The 19,073-nt window shown below is 43.2% G+C and overlaps 1 protein-coding gene across 1 annotated transcript in view; it reads left to right on the forward strand.

Moving 5' to 3' along the window:
• Positions 1 to 19,073, forward strand: part of LOC132393041 (uncharacterized) — a 63,939-nt gene that overhangs the window by 10,057 nt on the left and 34,809 nt on the right. The window contains exons 3-4 of the mRNA XM_059967771.1: positions 16,132 to 16,195; positions 17,894 to 18,184. Of these exons, the coding sequence (XP_059823754.1) occupies positions 16,165 to 16,195; positions 17,894 to 18,184 (322 nt within the window). The 5' untranslated portion in view covers positions 16,132 to 16,164. The remainder of the gene's footprint in view (positions 1 to 16,131; positions 16,196 to 17,893; positions 18,185 to 19,073) is intronic.

A 19,073-nucleotide genomic window follows, 5' to 3' on the forward strand; every position in this document is an offset into this window, starting at 1 on the left:
GACCAAGCGTAGGTGTTCAGAGAAACGGTCTCCCAGTCTGCATCGGGTCTCACCAATATATAAAAGGCCACACCAGGAGCACCGGACGCAGTATACCACACCAGCCGACTCACAGGTGAAGTGTCGCCTCACCTGGAAGGACTGTCTGGGGCCCTGAATGGTGGTGAGGGAGGAAGTGTAAGGGCAGGTGTAGCATTTGTTCCGTTTACAAGGACAAGTGCCAGGAGGGAGATCGGTGGGAAGGGATGGGGGGGGGGGGGACGAGTGGACAAGGGAGTCGCGTAGGAAGTGATCCCTGTGGAAAGCAAAAAGGGGGGGGGGAGGGTAAGATGTGCTTGGTAGTGGGATCCCGTTGGTGGCGGAAGTTACGGAGAATTATACGTTGGACCTGAAGGCTGGTGGAGTGGTAGGTAAGGACAAGGGGAACCCTATCCCGAGTGGGGTGGCAGGTGGATGGGGTGCGGGAAATGGGAGAAATGCGTTTGAGAGCAGAGTTGATGGTGGAAGAAGGGAAGCCCCTTTGTTTAAAAAAGGAAGACATCTCCTTCGTCCTGGAATGAAAAGCCTCATCCTGAGAGCAGATGTGGCGGAGACGGAGGAATTGTGAGAAGGGGATAGCATTTTTTGCAAGAGACAGGGTGGGAAGAGGAATAGTCCAGGTAGCTGTGAGAGTCTGTAGGCTTATAGTAGATATCAGTAGATAAGCCGTCTCCAGAGATGGAGATAGAAAGATCAAGAAAGGGGAGGGAGGCGTCAGAAATGGACCAGGTAAATTTGAGGGCAGGGTGAAAGTTGGAGGCAAAGTTAATGAAGTCAACGTGCTCAGCATGCATGCAGGAGGCAGCGTCAATGCGGTCATTGATGTAGTGAAGTAAAAGAGAGGGATGGATACCCGTATAGACTTGGAACATGGACTGTTCCACAAAGCCAACAAAAATGCAGGCGTAACTCGGACCCATACGGGTGCCCATGGCCACACCCTTGGTTTGGAAGAAGTGGGAGTAGCCAAAGGAGAAATTATTGAGAGTAAGAACTAATTCTGCTAGACGGAGGAGAGTAGTGGTAGAGGGGAATTGGTTAGGTCTGGAATCCAAAAAAAAGTGAAGAGCTTCGAGACCATCTCGGTGGGGGATGGAGGTATATACGGACAGGACGTCCATGGTGAAAATAAGACGGTGGGGGCCAGGGAACTTAAATCATCGAAAAAATTCAAAGCATGAGAAGTGTGACGAACATAGGTGGGAAGAGATTGAACAAGGGGGGGATAAGACAGTGTCAAGGTATGCAGAAATGAGTTCAGTGGGGCAGGAGCAAGCTGAGACAATAGGTCTACCTGGACAGTCAGGTTTGTGGATCTTGGGTAGGAGGTAGAAACGGGAAGTGCGGGGTGTGGGAACTATGAGGTTGGTGGCAGTGGATGGGAGATCCCCAGAGCTGAGTTCATCTAGCTTGTTTGTATGTGTTGATTTGACCACAGCATCTGTAGTGTACTTTGTGATCACCAAATTTTTGTCATCTGCAGACTTACTAACCACTCTTCCACACTCCCTCAACAAGACATTTATAAAATCACAAGTAATAGGGGTTCCAGAACAGATTTCTGTGGAACTCTGACCTCCAGACAGAATACACACCATATTCAAACACCCTCTGCCTCCTAAGGGCAAGCCAATTCTGAATGCACACAGCCAGATTTCTGTGGATTCCATACCTCCTGACTGCCTGAATGAGTTCACCATGGGGAACCTTATCAAATCCATATACACCACGTCCAGTGCTTTACCATTATCTATGTGCTTTGTCACATCCTCAATGAATTCAGGCAAATTTGTGAGACGTGATCTTCTCCTCGCAAAGCTATGTTCGGCTAAAAGAGACTTTGGCTAGGAAGAGGCATTGGCTCTGTGTAAAGTGTCTGTTACAGTTTCTGTTTTGTTTTTCTTTCCTCTCTCCACTGTGCTCTTTGTGCCAGATGTTGGAGAACTGGGAGATTCAGAGTCTCAGGGGAACTACATCTGCATGAAGTGCATCCGGCTGCAACTCCTTGAAGACCGTGTTAGGGATCTGGAGCAGCAACTGGATGACCTTCAGCTTGTATGGGCGAGCGAAGATATAATTGATCAGAGTTACAGGGAGGTAGTCACCCCGAAGTTGCAGGAGGTGAGCAGCTGGGTGACCATCAGGAGAAATGGAAATAGGCAGTTAGAGCAGAGCACCCCTGTGGCCATTCCCCTCAAAAACAAGTATACCGCTTTGGATGTTTTGTGGGGGATGACCTCCAGGGAGAATGCCATGATGACCGGGTTACAGGCACTGGGCATGGGTCCACAGTGCAGAAGGGAAACTGAGAGAAGAAGGGAGCGGTAGTGATAGGGGACTCGATAGTGAGGGGAACAGGCGGGAGATTCTGTGGCCTCCCAACAGTGGCTGGGAGGTGCACCACAGGTTACAACAGGAAATAGAAAAGGCAAGTCAAAAGGGCAATGTTATGGTAGTCATGGGAGATTTTAACAGATTGGGAAAATCAGGTTGGTAATGGATCTCAAGAAAGTGAGTTTATTGAATGCTTAAGAGATAGATTTTTAGTTTGTCATTGAGCCTACCGGGAGATCAGCTATACTGGATTGGGTGTTATGTAATGAACTGGAGGCGACAAGGTGCCACACATGAGGCTGCTTACCAAGCTAAGAGCCTGTGGTATTACAGGAAAGTTACTAAGATGGTTAGAGCATTGACTGATAGCATAGGCAATAAAGTGGGAATAGAAGGATTTTTCTCTGGTTGGCTGCCAGTGTCTAGTGGTTCCGCAGGGGCTGGCGTTGGAACCGCTTCTTTTTATGCTGAATATAAATTATTTAGATGATGGAATGGATGGCTTTTTTGCCAAGTTTGCAGATGATACGAAGATTGATGGAGGGGCGGGTAGTGTTGAGGAAACAGGAAGGATGCAGAAGGATTTAGACAGATTAGAAGAATGGGCAAGAAAGAGGTAAATGAAATACAATGCTGGAAATTGCATGGTTATGCACTTTGGTAGTAGAAATAAATGTACAGACTATTTTCTAAACGGGGAGAAAATCCAGGAAACAGAGATGCAGAGGGAGTTGAGAGTCCTTGTGCAGAACACCCTGAAGCTTAACTTGCAGGTTGAGTCAGTAGTGAGGAAGGCAAATGCCATGTTAGCATTCATTTCAAGAGGTCTAGAATACAAGAGGAAGGAAGTGATGCTGAGGTTTTATAAGGCACTGGTGAAGCCTCACCTTGAGTATTGTGAACAGTTTTGAGCTCCTCATCTTAGAAAAGATGTGCTGGCATTGGAGACGGTCCAGAGAAAGTTCACAAGGATGATTCCAGGAATGAAAGGGTTATCATACGAGGCATGTTTGATGGCTCTGGGTCTGTACTCACTGGAATTCAAAAGGAAGAGGGGAGATCTCATTGAAACCTTTCAAATGTCGAAAGGCCTAGACAGAATAGATGTGAAAAGGATGTTTCCCATGGTGGGTAAGTCTAGGATAAGAGGGCACAACCTTAGGAAAAAGGAGCACCCTTTCAAAACAGAGATGCTAAGAAATTTCTTTAGCCAAAGGGTGGCAAATTTGTGGAATTTGTTGGCACATGCAGCTGTGGAGCCCAGGTCATTGGGTGTATTTAAGGCAGAGATTGATAGGTTCTTGGACATGGCATCAAAGGTTGTGGGGAGAAGGCCAAGTAAGGGGTTGAGGATGAGATTTAGAAGTAAGGATTGAATGGTGAAGCTGACTCGATGGGCCAGATGGCCTAATTCTGCTCCTATGGTTTATGTTGACTATCACTTCTCAAAATGCTCATTAGTTCTGTCTCTAAGGATCTTCTCCAATGATTTGCCCACCACTGAAGAAAGGCTCACTGGTCTACAATGCAAGCGTTATTCCTATTCCCTTCGGGAACAAAGGAGTAACATTTGCCACCCTCCAATCATCTGTTACTACTCCTATGGCCAGTGAGGACACAAATATCATCGTCAATGGTGCAGCAATCACCTCCCTCACTTCTCATAGTAACCTTGGGTATATCCTGACCGATCCCAGAGACTCAACTATCCTAATGTCTTTTTGAATATGAAAAAAACTGAATTAATGTTAAAGGCCCCAGAATGCTTCACATGAGAGTTAACAAACAAAATATGGCAAATAAGGATGTAATTTGGAATCAGTGTTAATGAACGGATCATTGTGGGTTTAAGCTACGTATGAGCTCAGATGGCATAGGGCCAATTAAGAACATGGTGCCTGAGTCAGTTGGGGTGCATTTGAGTTGGAGTGAGTAAATTCAATGCTTTTGCTAGTCTTAGTGGTGATAAACATAATTCATTAGCAATCATTTTGACAGGTATTCATCATGCTGCACCTGATGGTGTCCAGCTCAGAATCAGAATTAGGTTTAATATCACCAGCATGTGTCGTGAAATTTGTTAACTTTGCAGCAGCAGTTCAATGCAATACATGATAATATAGAAAGAAAAAATGTAAATCAATTACAATAAATATATATATATATTAAATAGATTAAAATAGTGCAAAACAGTAATACATATATATTTTTTTGAAAGTGAGGTAGTGTTCATAGGTTCAATGACCATTTAGGGATTGCAAAAAAAGTACGTGGATTGTAAATGAATTGCAAAAAAAAGAGGTGGCAGATGCAAGAAATGGATGGGAAGCCAACTGGCACATTGGCCTTTCTTGCAAGAAGTCTGGAATTTAGAAATAAAGAAATATGGGATACTGGTGAGTCCTCACCTGAAGTACTGTGCAGTTTTGATCCCCTTATTTAAAAGAAGATATACTGGAATTGGAGGCAGTCAAAAAAAGATTCACCAGGCTATCTTCTGGAATGAGATGTTCTGTCATGAGCGACCAAAGAAATTCTTCAGAGTTTAGAATGTTGAGAGGTGATCTTATGGAAACATAAAAGATCCATAAGCAGCAGCAGGTGAAAGATGTTCAGATGTTTCCACGTGGAAAAGCTCAAATTACGAAAATTAAAACTCAGAAGTGTAGGAACTTACTCTCCCAGAGGGTGGTGAATCTCTGGAATTATCTATCGCAGAGCATTATAAAGACTAGATTATCTAAAATATCTAATGTGGAAGTAAAGAAGTTTTTGTAAAATGGGAATTCAGGGCTATGAGGTGATGAGGTTAGGACAGATTGGTAGGCTTGTAGGGCCAAATGGCCTGCTCCTTTTCCTGTTCTTATGGTGGACCATGGTGAGTGTCAACATCCAGTAAATGGTGTAGGGGAAATGAATAAGATAATATAAAAGGATACAGGAGCAAAATTAGACTGCTCAGCCCATCGAATCCACACTGCTATTCAATCATGGCAGTTCTTTACGTAAAACCCCAGAGTCTTCACATCTTGCATTACTACTTGAAAACAGATTGTCCAACAGGAGGCAAAGAGTAGGAATAAACCAGCCCTTTTATCCTGAGTGGCAGCAATAACCAGTCCAGTACTACAAGGATCAGTAGTGGAAACCTGGATGTTCACAATAGACATTAATGATTTAGATGAAGGAATTAAATGCAGTATCTCCCTAATTTGCAGGCAACACAAAGGTGGGTGGGAGGGTGAGCCTTGAAGTCGATCCAGATAAACTCCGTTGATTTGGACATATTGAAGGAATATACAGATACTGCAGAAATAGTATAGTGTAGATAAGTGTGAGATTATCCTCTTTGGCAGCAATTATAGAGCACCAAATAATTATCTGAATGCTGATGGATTGGGGAATGGTGAGGTATAATGAGATGCAAAATGTAAGCTTGCAAGTACAACAGGCAATTAAGAAGGCGATTTTTATACTGGCCTTCACAGCAAGAGAGTTCAAGCATTGGCACCAGGATATCATACTGCATTTGGAGGACTTAAGGTAGGGGGAGAGAGTGGATAATCTGGACTGGTTTTCTCTCAGCAATAAACCAGGTCAGCTGTCAGATCTCTCAATGGGAAAGTATTTTGTTGACAGTGACCACAGTTCCCTAACCTTTACCATAGCCTTGGAGAGGAATAGGAGCAGATAGAATGGGAGATATTTAACTGAGGGAGGGCAAATTATGTTGCTGTTAGGCAGGAATGAGGAGCATAAATTGGGAACAGATGTACTCAGGGAAATGCACAACAGAAATGCGGAGGTTGTTTAGGGATTACTTGCTGTGGGTTCTGGATAGGTTTGTCCCAGTGAGGCAGGGGAAGGATGAGAGTGTGAAGGAACCATGGTCAAGGAAGAGAGAAATTTACTTAAGGTTTATGAAGTAAGGATCAGATGGTGCTCTAGAAGGAGCTGAAGAATGAATGAAGGAGAGCTAGAAAGGGGCATGAGAAGGCCTTAGTGAGTAGGATTAATGAAAACCCCAATGCATTCTACGTGTATATGAAGAACAGGTGGATGACCAGAATGCAGGTAAGAACAGTCAGGAATACTAGAGGGAACATGTGCCTGGAGTCAGAGGAGTAGGGGAAATCCTTAATGAATACTTTGTTTCAGTATTCACCAGTGAGAGGGACCTTGATGAATCTGAGATCGGTCTAAAACAAATTGATGTGTTAGAACTGAAAAACTTTAGGAGAGAGAAGTGTCAGGGGCCAGACAGGGAAAGTAGGGTAGAGACTGCTGTGCCTTTGGCAATGATCTTTGCATCCTTACACAGGGTAGTACAAGGTGATTGGAGGGTGGCAAATTCAATTCCTTTCTTCAAGAGAGTAGGGATAATACTGGGAATTATAGACCTGTGAGTCTTAGTTCAGTGGTGGGAAAATTATTGGAGAGGATTCTTAGGCAGGATTTGTGAGTATTTGGAGAAGCATATTCTGATTAGGGATAGTCAGCATGGCTTTGTGAGGACCCTCACAAAACTGATAAAGTCCTTTGAAAAAGTGACAAAGCGCATTGATGAAGGTAGAGCAGTGGATGTAGTGTATATAGATTTTTTTTTAAAGATATTTGATAAGATTCCCCCTGGTAGGCTCATTGAGAAAGTCAGGAGGCTTGGGATCCAGGGAAACCTGGCTATGTGGATATAGTATTAGCTGGCCCATAGAAGACAGAGGGCAGGGGTAGTTGGAGCAAACTCTGCCTGGAGGTCCATAGGGATCCATTCTGGGAGCCCTGCTCTTGGTGATTTTTACAAGCGACTTGGATGAGGAAGTTGAAGGGTGATAAGAAATCTGCAGATGAAATGAAGTTTGGGGGATTGTGGATAGTGTGGTGGGTTGTTGTAAGTTGCAACCGGACATTGACAAGCTTCAGATCTGGACTGAGAAGTGACAGATGAAGTTTAGCCTGGAAATGTGTGAAATGATTCTTTTCGGAAGGTTGAATTTGAAGGCAAACTACAGAGTTAACGTCAGGATTCTCAGCAGTATGGAGGAAAAGCAGAACCTTGGGTTCCACATCCATCAAAGTTGCCATGCAAGTTGATAGGGTTATTAAGAAGGTGTATGGTGCGTTAGCCTTCATAAGTCAGAGGACTGAGTTTGAGAGCCGTGAGGTAATGTTACGGCTCTCTAGAGCCCTGGTTAGACCATATTGTGGTCAGTTGTGTTCACCTCACTATTGGAAGAATGTAGAAGTTTTAGAGAGGGTGCAGAGGAGATTTACCAGGATGCTGCCTGGACATGCCTTATGAAGATACATTGAGCTAGGGAGGATTTCCCCCAGTGGAGAAAAGGAGGATGAGAGGAGCCTTGATAGGGGTGCACAAGAGAATACAAGGGTGTATAATTTTAATATGATTGGAGAAAGGAATAGGGGGATGTCAGAGACAAGTTCTTTACACAGAGAGTGGTGAGTTGTGAAACTTGCCGCAAGGTGCGGTGATAGAGGAGATGTCTGTATGGTAGGAACATGGAAGGTTAGATTGATCTTAGAGGACAGTAGATTAAAAGATAAGCACATCATCATGGGCCAAAGGACCTGTACTGTGCTGTGATGTTCTATGTTCCCGCTAAAAGAATGCTTGGCATTGATTGTCTCCAATAACGGGGAGACTTGATGCTTAAGATGGCACTGAGCTGTGACCTCATTTGAGGTTGCAACTCTGTTTTAGTTTTCTCTTCGTGTTTCTTTTCAGTTTGTGGGAATAGCTTTGTGGATTGAGATGCGAGTTACGGGTTAGATAGGGTTTTGGGGCCAGGGCGTGTATGAGTGGGAGGGAAGAACAGGGGCTTGTTGTGTGTTGTTCTGTTACCATGCTGTCTGGTGACACCTGTCAATGCAGACAACCTGTTTCAGTGTACATGTGGTAAACTTGAATAAACTTGAATCCTGATCACCTCCTCTTTATTTGGTGGCACTTTTTATCCCCCACTATAACATCACTGAACAGAAGGAGACAAGAGATCACTGAACAGAAATAGAAATAGAAACTAACTTGATCACATGGCTATGAGAACAGTTCATAGACCATCCTGACTCATCTCCTGATATTCAAATCGTTTTACCATATACCAGTTAATTCAGGAACAACGTGGAATATTCTCCACTTATGTGGATGAGTGCAACTTCAACAAAAAACTCAATATCATGCAGGAGAGAGCCATCCATCGATCGGCACCCCATCCACCGCACTAAACATTCGTTCTCTCTACCACTTGGCTGCAATGCATACCATATACAAAATGCACTGCAGTAATTCATCTCCTCTATTCCAGCAGCATCTCCCAAATCTACACTTCTGTCTAGGACAACAGTAGCAAAGGGATATCTCCAAACCACCCACCACCTTGCGTTGTTCTATCAACATCATTTGGCTCAATCCTGGAACTTAATAGCATTGTGTAGGCTGCTTCTACAGAGGGGCTACAGCAGTTTTTAAATGGCAATTCACTTCTTGTGAGCAACTAAAGATAGGCAATAAATGTTGGCCTTGCCCACGAACAAATGAAAATCAAATCTCTACCACTCCCTCCTTACTCTATATCATTGTGTGTAGCATTACCATTGTTGACTGTGTTATTTTAGTGGGTAGCATTGCCAGATCAGGTTGCAGGGTGGAGATACATCTCTATCAAAGGAGGTGTAAGGTGCTCCTTCCCTCTGCTAGCCTGCTTAGCCCCTCCATCAGGGTCACATGAAGCCATGAGAGCAGATGGTGGATGGTCATATGAGCAGCCGAAGCATTTCGCAAATCCTGGTTATGCGCCAATTGACTCCGGGCACACAACCTCAAGAGTTTTGATAATGGTTGGCATCACCTGTCTTGTAAAATCACTGCCCAGAAGAAGACAATGGCAAACCACTTCTGTAGAAAAACTTGTCAAGAACAATCATAGTCATGGATAGAGGAAAGAATAAGAACAACAGGGTGAAGGGGGTCTTCCCCACAGGCCTGAATTAAAGATGGAAGACCTTGATTGTCTACATTATAAGACGCAGCACATAATGATGATGATTGGCAGATAAAATATGCCCTGAATGAGACTTTAAATGCTGCTGCTTGTCTTGTTTGTGTGGAAGTTCTCCCACTTTTGGCATGCCTCCAGTTGTGAGTGAGGTGGAGTTTGCTAGTCATCGCATGCTCTGCCCCATCTTACATTGTACATTTTTTTTGTAAAGGTTTGTTGTAACTGAGAAGTTTCCCTGGTATCTCAGTGATCTATTGAATCCTCGCGTCTGGAATTAAATGTACCACACCAAAGAAGGTCAGCATGTTCAAATTTAATTGTCATTCAACCACACATGAATACCTATGAATACAGCCAAATGAAAAAACATTACTCCAGGGTCAAGGTGCAAAACACAGTACAGACAGTCAATGAACATATAGCACATACTCTATGTAAGGTAGCCAGTGCATGTAAGATTCCAAGCACATATACAATAGCAGCAAAACACAGTCAAACAAAAATAGAGAGTTCAAGTCCCCAGAATACATGCAATGGGATTGGAGCATTCTACACCACCTATATCCACCAGGATATTGTGATCACAAGAAAAACGACGAGGATTATCTCTCGCTGTTAGACTGCACACCTCCTTCATGTACCAATGCCTCCCTATCATAGAAAGCAGTACAATCCACACCAAGTCCAGCTCTTTCAATCCTCCACCAACGAGCAACTCACTGATGGGCTAGACCCTTGGTATTTTAAGTTCATAATGTCCAACAGGGTCTTGTAAAAAATACATTTAAAAAAGACAGTAACACCTTTGGTTGACCCCATAGACAATAGGCAATAGGTGCAGAAGTAGACCATTTGGCCCTTCGAGCCTGCACCACCATTCTGAGATCATGACTGATCATCTGCTATCAATACCCGGTTCCTGCCTTGTCCCCATATCCCTTGATTCCCCTATCCATAAGATACCTATCTAGCTCCTTCTTGAAAGCATCCAGAGAATTGGCCTCCACTGCCTTCCGAGGCAGTGCATTCCAGACCCCCACAACACTCTGGGAGAATAAGTTTTTCCTTAACTCTGTCCTAAATGACTTACCCCTTGTTCTCAAACCATGCCCTCTGGTACTGGACTCTCCCAACATCTGGAACATATTTCCTGCCTCTATCTTGTCCAATCCTTTAATAATCTTATATGTTGCAATCAGATCCCCTCTCAATCTCCTTAATTCCAGCGTGTACAAGCCCAGTCTCCCTAACCTCTCTGCGTAAGACAGTCCGGACATCCCAGGAATTAACCTTGTGAATCTACGCTGCACTTCCTTTACAGCCAGGATGTCCTTCCTTAACCCTGGAGACCAAAACTGTACACAATACTCCAGGTTTGGTCTCACCAGGGCCCTGAACAAATGCAAAAGGATTTCCTTACTCTTGTACTCAATTCCCTTTGTAATAAAGGCCAACGTTCCATTCGCCTTCTTCACTGCCTGCTGCACTTGCTCATTCACCTTCAGTGACAGATGAACAAGGACTCCTAGATCTCTTTGTATTTCTCCCTTACCTAACTCTACACCATTCAGATAATAATCTGCCTTCCTGTTCTTACTCCCAAAGTGGATAACCTCACACTTATTCACATTAAACGTCATCTGCCAAGTATCTGCCCACTCACCCAGCCTATCCAAGTCACCCTGAATTCTCCTAACATCCTCATCACATGTCACACTGCCACCCAGTTTAGTATCATCAGCAAACTTGCTAATGTTATTCTCAATGCCTTCATCTAAATCATTGATGTAAATCGTAAACAGCTGTGGTCCCAATACCGAGCCCTGTGGCACCCCACTAGTCACCACCTGCCATTCCGAGAAACACCCATTCACCGTTACCCTTTGCTTTCTATCTGCCAACCAGTTTTCTATCCATGTCAATGTCTTCCCCCCAATGCCATGAGCTCTGATTTTACCCACCAATCTCCTATGTGGGACCTTATCAAATGCCTTCTGAAAATCGAGGTACACTACATCCACTGGATCTCCCTTGTCTAACTTCCTGGTTACATCCTCAAAAAACTCCAACAGATTAGTCAAGCATGACTTACCCTTGGTAAATCCATGCTGGCTCGGCCCAATCCTATCACTGCTATCTAGATATGCCACTATTTCATCTTTAATAATGGACTCTAGCATCTTCCCCACTACTGATGTTAGGCTGACAGGATGATAGTTCTCTGTTTTCTCCCTCCCTCCTTTCTTAAAAAGTGGGATAACATTAGCCGTTCTCCAATCCTCAGGAACTGATCCTGAATCTAAGGAACATTGGAAAATGATTACCAATGCATCCGCAATTTCCGGGGTCGCCTCCTTTAGTACCCTAGGGTGCAGACCATCTGGACCTGGGGATTTGTCAGCCTTCAGTCCCATCAGTCTACTCATCACCGTTTCCTTCCTAATGTCAATCTGTTTCATTTCCTCTGTTACCCTATGTCCTTGGCCCATCCATACATCTGGGAGATTGCTTGTGTCTTCCCTAATGAAGACAGATCTAAAGTACTTATTAAATTCTTCTGCCATTTCTCTGTTTCCCATAACAATTTCACCCAATTGATTCTTCAAGGGCCCAACATTGTTCTTAACTATCTTCTTTCTCTTCCCATACCTAAAAAAGCTTTTGCTATCCTCCTTTATATTCCTGGCTAGCTTGCATTCTTACCTCATTTTTTCTCCCCATATTGCCTTTTTAGTTAAGTTCTGTTGTTCCTTAAAAATTTCCCAATCATCTGTCCTCCCACTCACCTTAGCTCTGTCATACTTCCTTTTTTTTAATGCTATGCCATCTCTGACTTCCTTTGCCAACCACTGTGGCCTCTTTCCCCCCTTTGAATCCTTCCTTCTCCGGGGGATGAACTGATTTTGCACCTTGTGCATTATTCCCAAGAATACCTGCCATTGATGTTCCACTGACTTTTCTGCAAGGATATCCGTACAGTTAACTTTGGCCAGCTCCTCTCTCATGGCTCTATAGTCTCCTTTGTTCAACTGCAACATTGACCCCTCCGATCTGCCCTTATCCTTCTCAAATTACAGATAAAAACTTATCATATTATGATCACTACCTCCTAATGGCTACTTTACTTCAAGATCGCTTATCAAATCCTGTTCATTACACAAGACTAAATCCAGAATAGCCTTGTCCCTGGTCAGCTCTCGTACAAGCTGTTCCAAGAGTGCATCCCGTAGGCACTCTACAAACTCCCTATCCTGGGGTCCAGCACCAACCTGATTCTCCGTAGAAGCCACTGTGTCCGAGTATACCATCATCTTACCTGAAGTTTTCCATCCTGGAAGGACATTTACTTGGTTTTCATAATAATCCTGCAAGTTTTCTGAAAACTGTTACTGATACATTTTATTTTATTAACTTAGTTTTAATTCACACATTTTCATGATGAGAGAAGAATTAATATAATTAGATTACTCGACCATCCCACATATTGGGAATGGTAAGTTAATAGTTAAATCACTGAGCAACACACACAAAATGCTGGAGGAACTCTGCAGGTCAGGAAGCATATATCGGAAAAAGTACGGTCAACATTTTAGGCCCAAACCCTTCAGCAGGACTGGAGAAAAAAAGCTGAGGTGTAGATTTAAAAGGTGGGGGGGGGGGAGGGGACCCAGAATGTCAACTGTATATAACCATATACCACATAACAATTACAGCACGAAAACAGACCATCTTGGCCCTTCTAGTCCGTGCCGACACTTACTCTCACCTAGTCCCACTGGCCTGCACTCAGCCCATAACCCTCCATTCCTTTCCTGTCCATATACCTATCCAATTTTACTTTAAATGACAATACGGAACCTGCCTCTAGAACTTCTACTGGAAGCTCATTCCACACAGCTACCACTCTGAGTAAAGAAGTTCCCCCTCATGTTACCCTTAACATTTTGCCCCCTAACTTTCAAATAAGTCCTCTTGTTTGAATCTCCCCTACTCTCAATGGAAAAAGCCTATCCACATCAACTCGATCTATCCCCCTCGTTATTTTAAATACCTCTATCAAGTCCCCCCTCAACCTTCTACACTCCAAAGGATAAAGACCTAACTTGTTCAACCTTTCTCTGTAACTTAGGTGCTGAAACCCAGGTAACATTCTAGTAAATCTTCTCTGTACTCTCTCTATTTTGTTGATACCTTTTTTCCATAGATGCTGCCTGGCCTGATGAGTTCCTCCAGTATTTTGTGTGTGTTGCTCGGATTTCTGGCATCTGCAGAGTTTCTCTTGTTTATGAGTTAAATCACTGAAATAACATGCAGACCCTTCAACTGTCAATCCAGAGATGTCATAAGACCTACCACAGTAGCTGAGCAATTGTAATCAATTAATTAGATAGATCTGGCTTTGGTAATGTAACATTTAAGATAATGGATTTCTGTTTACTAGGAAAATTAGATGGGTTTTCCAAGAAATCTGCTATTTACCAGGGAAATCAAAGGTGGAAATCTGTCAAAGTGCACGTGACTGTTGATCCAACAATTTGACTCTAACTTCATCTTCAGCTCATTGCCAGTGCCACCAACATGTTGTAGCCATAGTGAGGCAGAACTGACGGCCACATTTCTGGAAAATACAAAGGCAGGTGGAGGGGCAGGGAGTCTGAAGAAGAACTTGGACAGATTAGGAGGATGGGCAAAGAAGTGGCAGATGGAATACAGAGTCAGGAAGTGAATGGTCATGCACTCTGGTAGAAGGATTAAAGGCATAGACTATTTCCTCAACAGGCTTGGAAGTCAGATATCAGAGGTGCGAAGGGATTCGGGAGACCCTAAAGATGAACTTGCAGGTTGAATCAGTAGTAAAGAAAGTAATGGCAGTGTTAACATAAAAGCAGAGATGTAATGTTGAGGCTTTATAAGGCATTAATCAAAACGCACTTGTAATATGGTGAGCAGTTTTGGGTCCCTTATCTAAGAAAGCATGTGCTGGCATTGGAGAAGGGCCAGAGAAGGTTTACGAAAATGATCCTGGGAATGAAAAGGTTCATGTAGGAGGAGCATTTGATGGCTCTGGGCCTGTACCTGCTGGAGTTTAGAAGAATGAGAGAGGATCTCATTGAAACTTACAAAAAATATTGAAGGGACTGAGTAGAGTCAATATAGAGAGGATGTTTCCTGCAGTGGGGGGCAGAAGGGATAGTCTAGGACCAGAGGGCACAGTGTCAAAATACAAAGACATCCCTTTAGAGCAGAAATGAGGAGAAATTTCCTTAGTTGGAGTGTGGTGAATTTTGGAATTCATTGCCACGGGAAGGATGAATGGGTTTATATTATCCAATTTCTTCAGTCATTATCCACAGAATGTGCTTTAATGAGACTGATAGCTGGAAGTTCAGATTTATTGGATTAAAGCATAGTACAATGTGCAATGTGGGAACTGGCCGTTTGGGCCATGAAGTTGTGCCAAGCTAATTAAACTAATGCCACCTAGTCTCGTTTGCACTTCCCTCCATTCTCTGTACCTGTCTAAGAGCCTCTTAAACACCACTATCGTATCAAAATCGACATTATCCCTGACACCACTCTCTGTGTAAACTTGCACATCTCTTTCATTTTCCCCCTCTCACCTTAAATGTATGTCCTCTAGTGTTAGACCTTTCAACCTTGGGTAATAAAAAATACTGGCTGTATGCTCTGTCTATGCCTCTCAATATTTTATAAACTTCTGTCTGGACTTCCTCCTGAATCTGCTGCTCCAGAGAAGACAACCTGAATTTGTCCAAACTCCCCTTATAGCAAGTACCCGCTAATCCAGACAACATGCTGGTGAATGTTTTCCACACCCTCTCCATGGCCTCCACATCTTTCCTGTAATTGGTGACCAGAACAGAACACAATACTCCAGACGTGGCCTAATCAGAGTCTTATAAAGTTACAACATAATTTCCTGACTTTTGAACTAAATACCTCAACTAATAAAGACAAGAATGACACGCACACCTTCTTTGACAAGTAAGAGAAAATCTGCAGATGCTGGAAATCCAAGCAACACACATAAAATGCTGGAGGAGCTCAGCAGGCCAGACAGCATCTGCGGAAAAGAGTAAACAGTCAATGTTTTGGGCCAAGACCCAAACCCTTTTGGCTTGTGTGGCTACTTTCAGGGAACTATGGAATTGAACCCCAAGATCCCTGTTGGAATCTGTAGTACTAGGGCAATGTGTACTTGTGAGTAGTTCAGCATGACAACCAATTTCATTGATAGTGGGTCATGTATAAACACAAGAATCATTGATCACTATTTCATCAAACTACCTCGTGAACATCCCATCTGTCTATTCAATAGCAGCACTCACCTATATCCTAATTCTATCACCACAACCACTGCTTTCAACAACATATCCTGGTAATGGTGTTCCTTCATATAAACTCCATCCTAACTATATACTTGATGCTCTCATTTAGTCACTGTGCTCCCCATGGGGTACCCACAAATAGCACTCTCCCTATTTACCTGATGATTTTTAGCCTTTTTAACTGTCACCTAGAGAATACCTTTCAGAACTTCCATATTACTTTGTAAATTCTCAACCATGCAGTTCTATTTGGGTAAACCTACAGGTCTTGGGGGGGGGGGGGGGTCAAAATGATGGTCTTGGTTATCTGACAGCTCTAAGTGGCAGCTGAGACTTTCCTGATGTCTGTATTTCCCTCTTACATCCGAGCTCTTGACATCTTATCTTCACAGGAAGTTTAGACCCATCTTCAACTGTCCTGAATAATGGCGCAATATGAAGGGATTCAGCTTGAAGGTAAGTTGATGCCTTCTACTTTACGATGGATTGTTATACATATAACTTTACAGAACCAATATGCTTGATAAATCACTCAACACTTCCTCCCTTGAGCTCTTTTATATTTATTCATCTAGTTGCTTGATACTTGTTACCTTCAGTAATTAATATCATCATGTTATGGGATATTTGATTATTTATCATAAATCCTTTATCTTTGCTTCTTCACTCACTGGGAAATGACGGCCCTAACTTTCTAGAACTTTAATAACTGAATAGTGATCTCCTTTGTTCCAAAATTAAAACTTCCCTGGGCTCTTGGTTGGGCTTACTCCTGATATTCACTACCCCGGCCAGGTTCTTTTCTCGCTGCTGCCATCAGGTAGAAGGTACGAGGGCCTCAGGACTCATGCCACCAGGTTTAAGACCAGTTACTACCCCTCAACCATCAGGCTCTTAAACAAAAGGGGATAAGCACACTGATCTATTGAGATGTTCCCACAACAAATGATCTCACTTTATGGACTCTTTATCTTGTCATTTCATGCTCTCATTATTTCTTGCTATTTACCTATATTTGCATTTGCACAGCTTGTTGTTCCCTAATCCTGCTTACAGTTACTATTCCATAGATTTGCTGAGTATGCCTACAGGAAAATGAATCTCAGGGTTGCATGTGGTGACAAAAATGTTCTCTGATAGTAAAAAAATTACTTTGAACTTCAAACTTTTTTTGAACTTTGACACAAGAATAAAGAATGACAGGTCCAGGATTATTTGCTCTAATTAGAACTATTCCTGAAGATTCTATTATTTGATACTCTTTGGGTGCACTATGCATACATCCTCATGCCACTCCTAGTTAATTGAAAAAATATTCTTTATTGTGAACCTTGCTGAACACCAGTAATACGTGGAAGAAGGGTGAGAGCTTGCCAGTCTACGTTGGTGGAGAGGGTCAGCAGCTTTACATTCCTGGCCATTAACATATCAGATGACTTGCCCTGAGCAATCACAAGGAAGATATACCTGTGTCTTTACTTTCTTAGAAGGTTTGCAAGTAGACAGGGTGGTGAAGAAGGTTTTGATAAACTATCCGGTGCTCCAGAAGTAGCCATTTATACATTGAGGAGACCTGCCGCAGACTGGGAGACCATTTCGCCGAACACCGGTGCTCGGTCCTCCAGCAGTGGCGGGATCTCCCTGTGGCCACACACTTCAATTCCACAGACCACTCCCACTCCGCTATGTCTGGCCATGGCCTCCTCTACCATCAAGATGAGGCCACACGCAGGTCGATGGAGCAATACCTTATCTCCAGGGGGTGATGGCTTTTGCCCTACATGAAGATGAGCAGATTGTCTTGCCATTATCCAAGAGTGAGTAAGGTGAACCAGGGGAGGGAACTCAAGAGGGCCACAACCTAATTATCCTGCAATGCTGCGACACAGCTTATATTGTAGATTCCAATTCCCAAGGTTTTTCCTTTGTCCAAGTGCAATTGGGTCTTATACTGAATATTCTTGCAATGTCTCATACTAAGGCAGTTATTTTGGAGCTGAATATGTGAAAGGCTTGGAGAGCAAAGATCTTTGAGAGAAAGGTACACCCTTGAACTTGTCTCAGCAGCAATGTAAATGTGTGAAACCTAAAATTTTAAAAGACCAATGTATCATATCCGCTAAACGATTTTTCTACTGTTTCCTTTGATAATAGGCAAAGATAGCAACACCATGAAGAACCACATACAAAGTTCACATAATATCCTGGTGTCTGCACTGTATAATATTGAACCCCTGCTTGACCAAATGATTGCTTCACATCTTTTGACCCATGAGAATTACTGTGAAATTCGATCTGAGAAGACACCACCGCAGAAGGCAAGGAAGCTCCTTGAGATTGTGCATCTTCAAATGAATGACAGAGAGGCATGGAGATTTGTGGAATGTCTGAAGAAATGTAAACACCATTACCCCCGCCTGAAAAACTGGCTTGCAGAAGATATTGGTCAGTACTCAAATATTGCAAAAACATCATTGTTGTATTCTGGAGAACACCTCAAATTGAAAAGCATAAAGTGAAGTTAAATTTGTACATAATCTTGGAGCGTGTATAATTCTGGTCTCTAATACAAAGAGGACCATTCTCCTGGCCTCTTATAAACTCCTTAGGGGCTAAGGATACAGTTCCACGAGTTCTGAGGTAGTTGAATTGGCCAACATTGAATCTGCAGACACTGCCACAGGTGAACAGGAGATTCTTGATGTGGTCGGTAGGAGAGTTGTTTAGAAGGTTCTGCACTCCTAATGTTTTTACTGTGTGTTCCTAACAAATATAGTTGAGGTTTTCAATGCCTTCTTGGTTGTTTCTCCTCTTATGAGTAATCTCCAGCCAAAGATCTCCAGAGGTAAATGAGGATGACATATTGTTCTAAAGGAAGCTTTGAGAACATCCTTGATTCATTTTCTCTGTCATCCTGGAAATCCCTTGTCTTCCCTAGATTAGACTACAGCCTGTTCTAGGAGTCTGGTATTGATCTTACCCAATGCCCTGACATTTTTAGTTGTTTGTTTTTTTTCTTTCTCCCTGCCCATCACCCTGCCTGTTCTCCATCTGGTGCTCCCCCACTCCCCCTTTCTTTCTCCCTAGGCCTCCCGTCCCATGATCCTTTCCCTTCTCCAGCTCTGTATCACTTTTGCCGATCACCTTTCCAGCTCTTAGCTTCATCCCGCCCCTCCGGTCTTCTCCTGTCATTTCGCATTTCCCCCTCCCGCCACTACTTTCAAATCTCTTACTGTCTCTCCTTTTGGTTAGTCCTGACGAAGGGTCTCGGCCCGAAACATCGACAGCGCTTCTCCCTATAGATGCTGCCTGGCCTGCTGTGTTCCACCAGCAT

Source organism: Hypanus sabinus, chromosome 4 (genome assembly GCF_030144855.1).
Source record: "Hypanus sabinus isolate sHypSab1 chromosome 4, sHypSab1.hap1, whole genome shotgun sequence".
In the NCBI taxonomy this organism is placed as follows: Eukaryota; Metazoa; Chordata; class Chondrichthyes; order Myliobatiformes; family Dasyatidae; genus Hypanus; species Hypanus sabinus.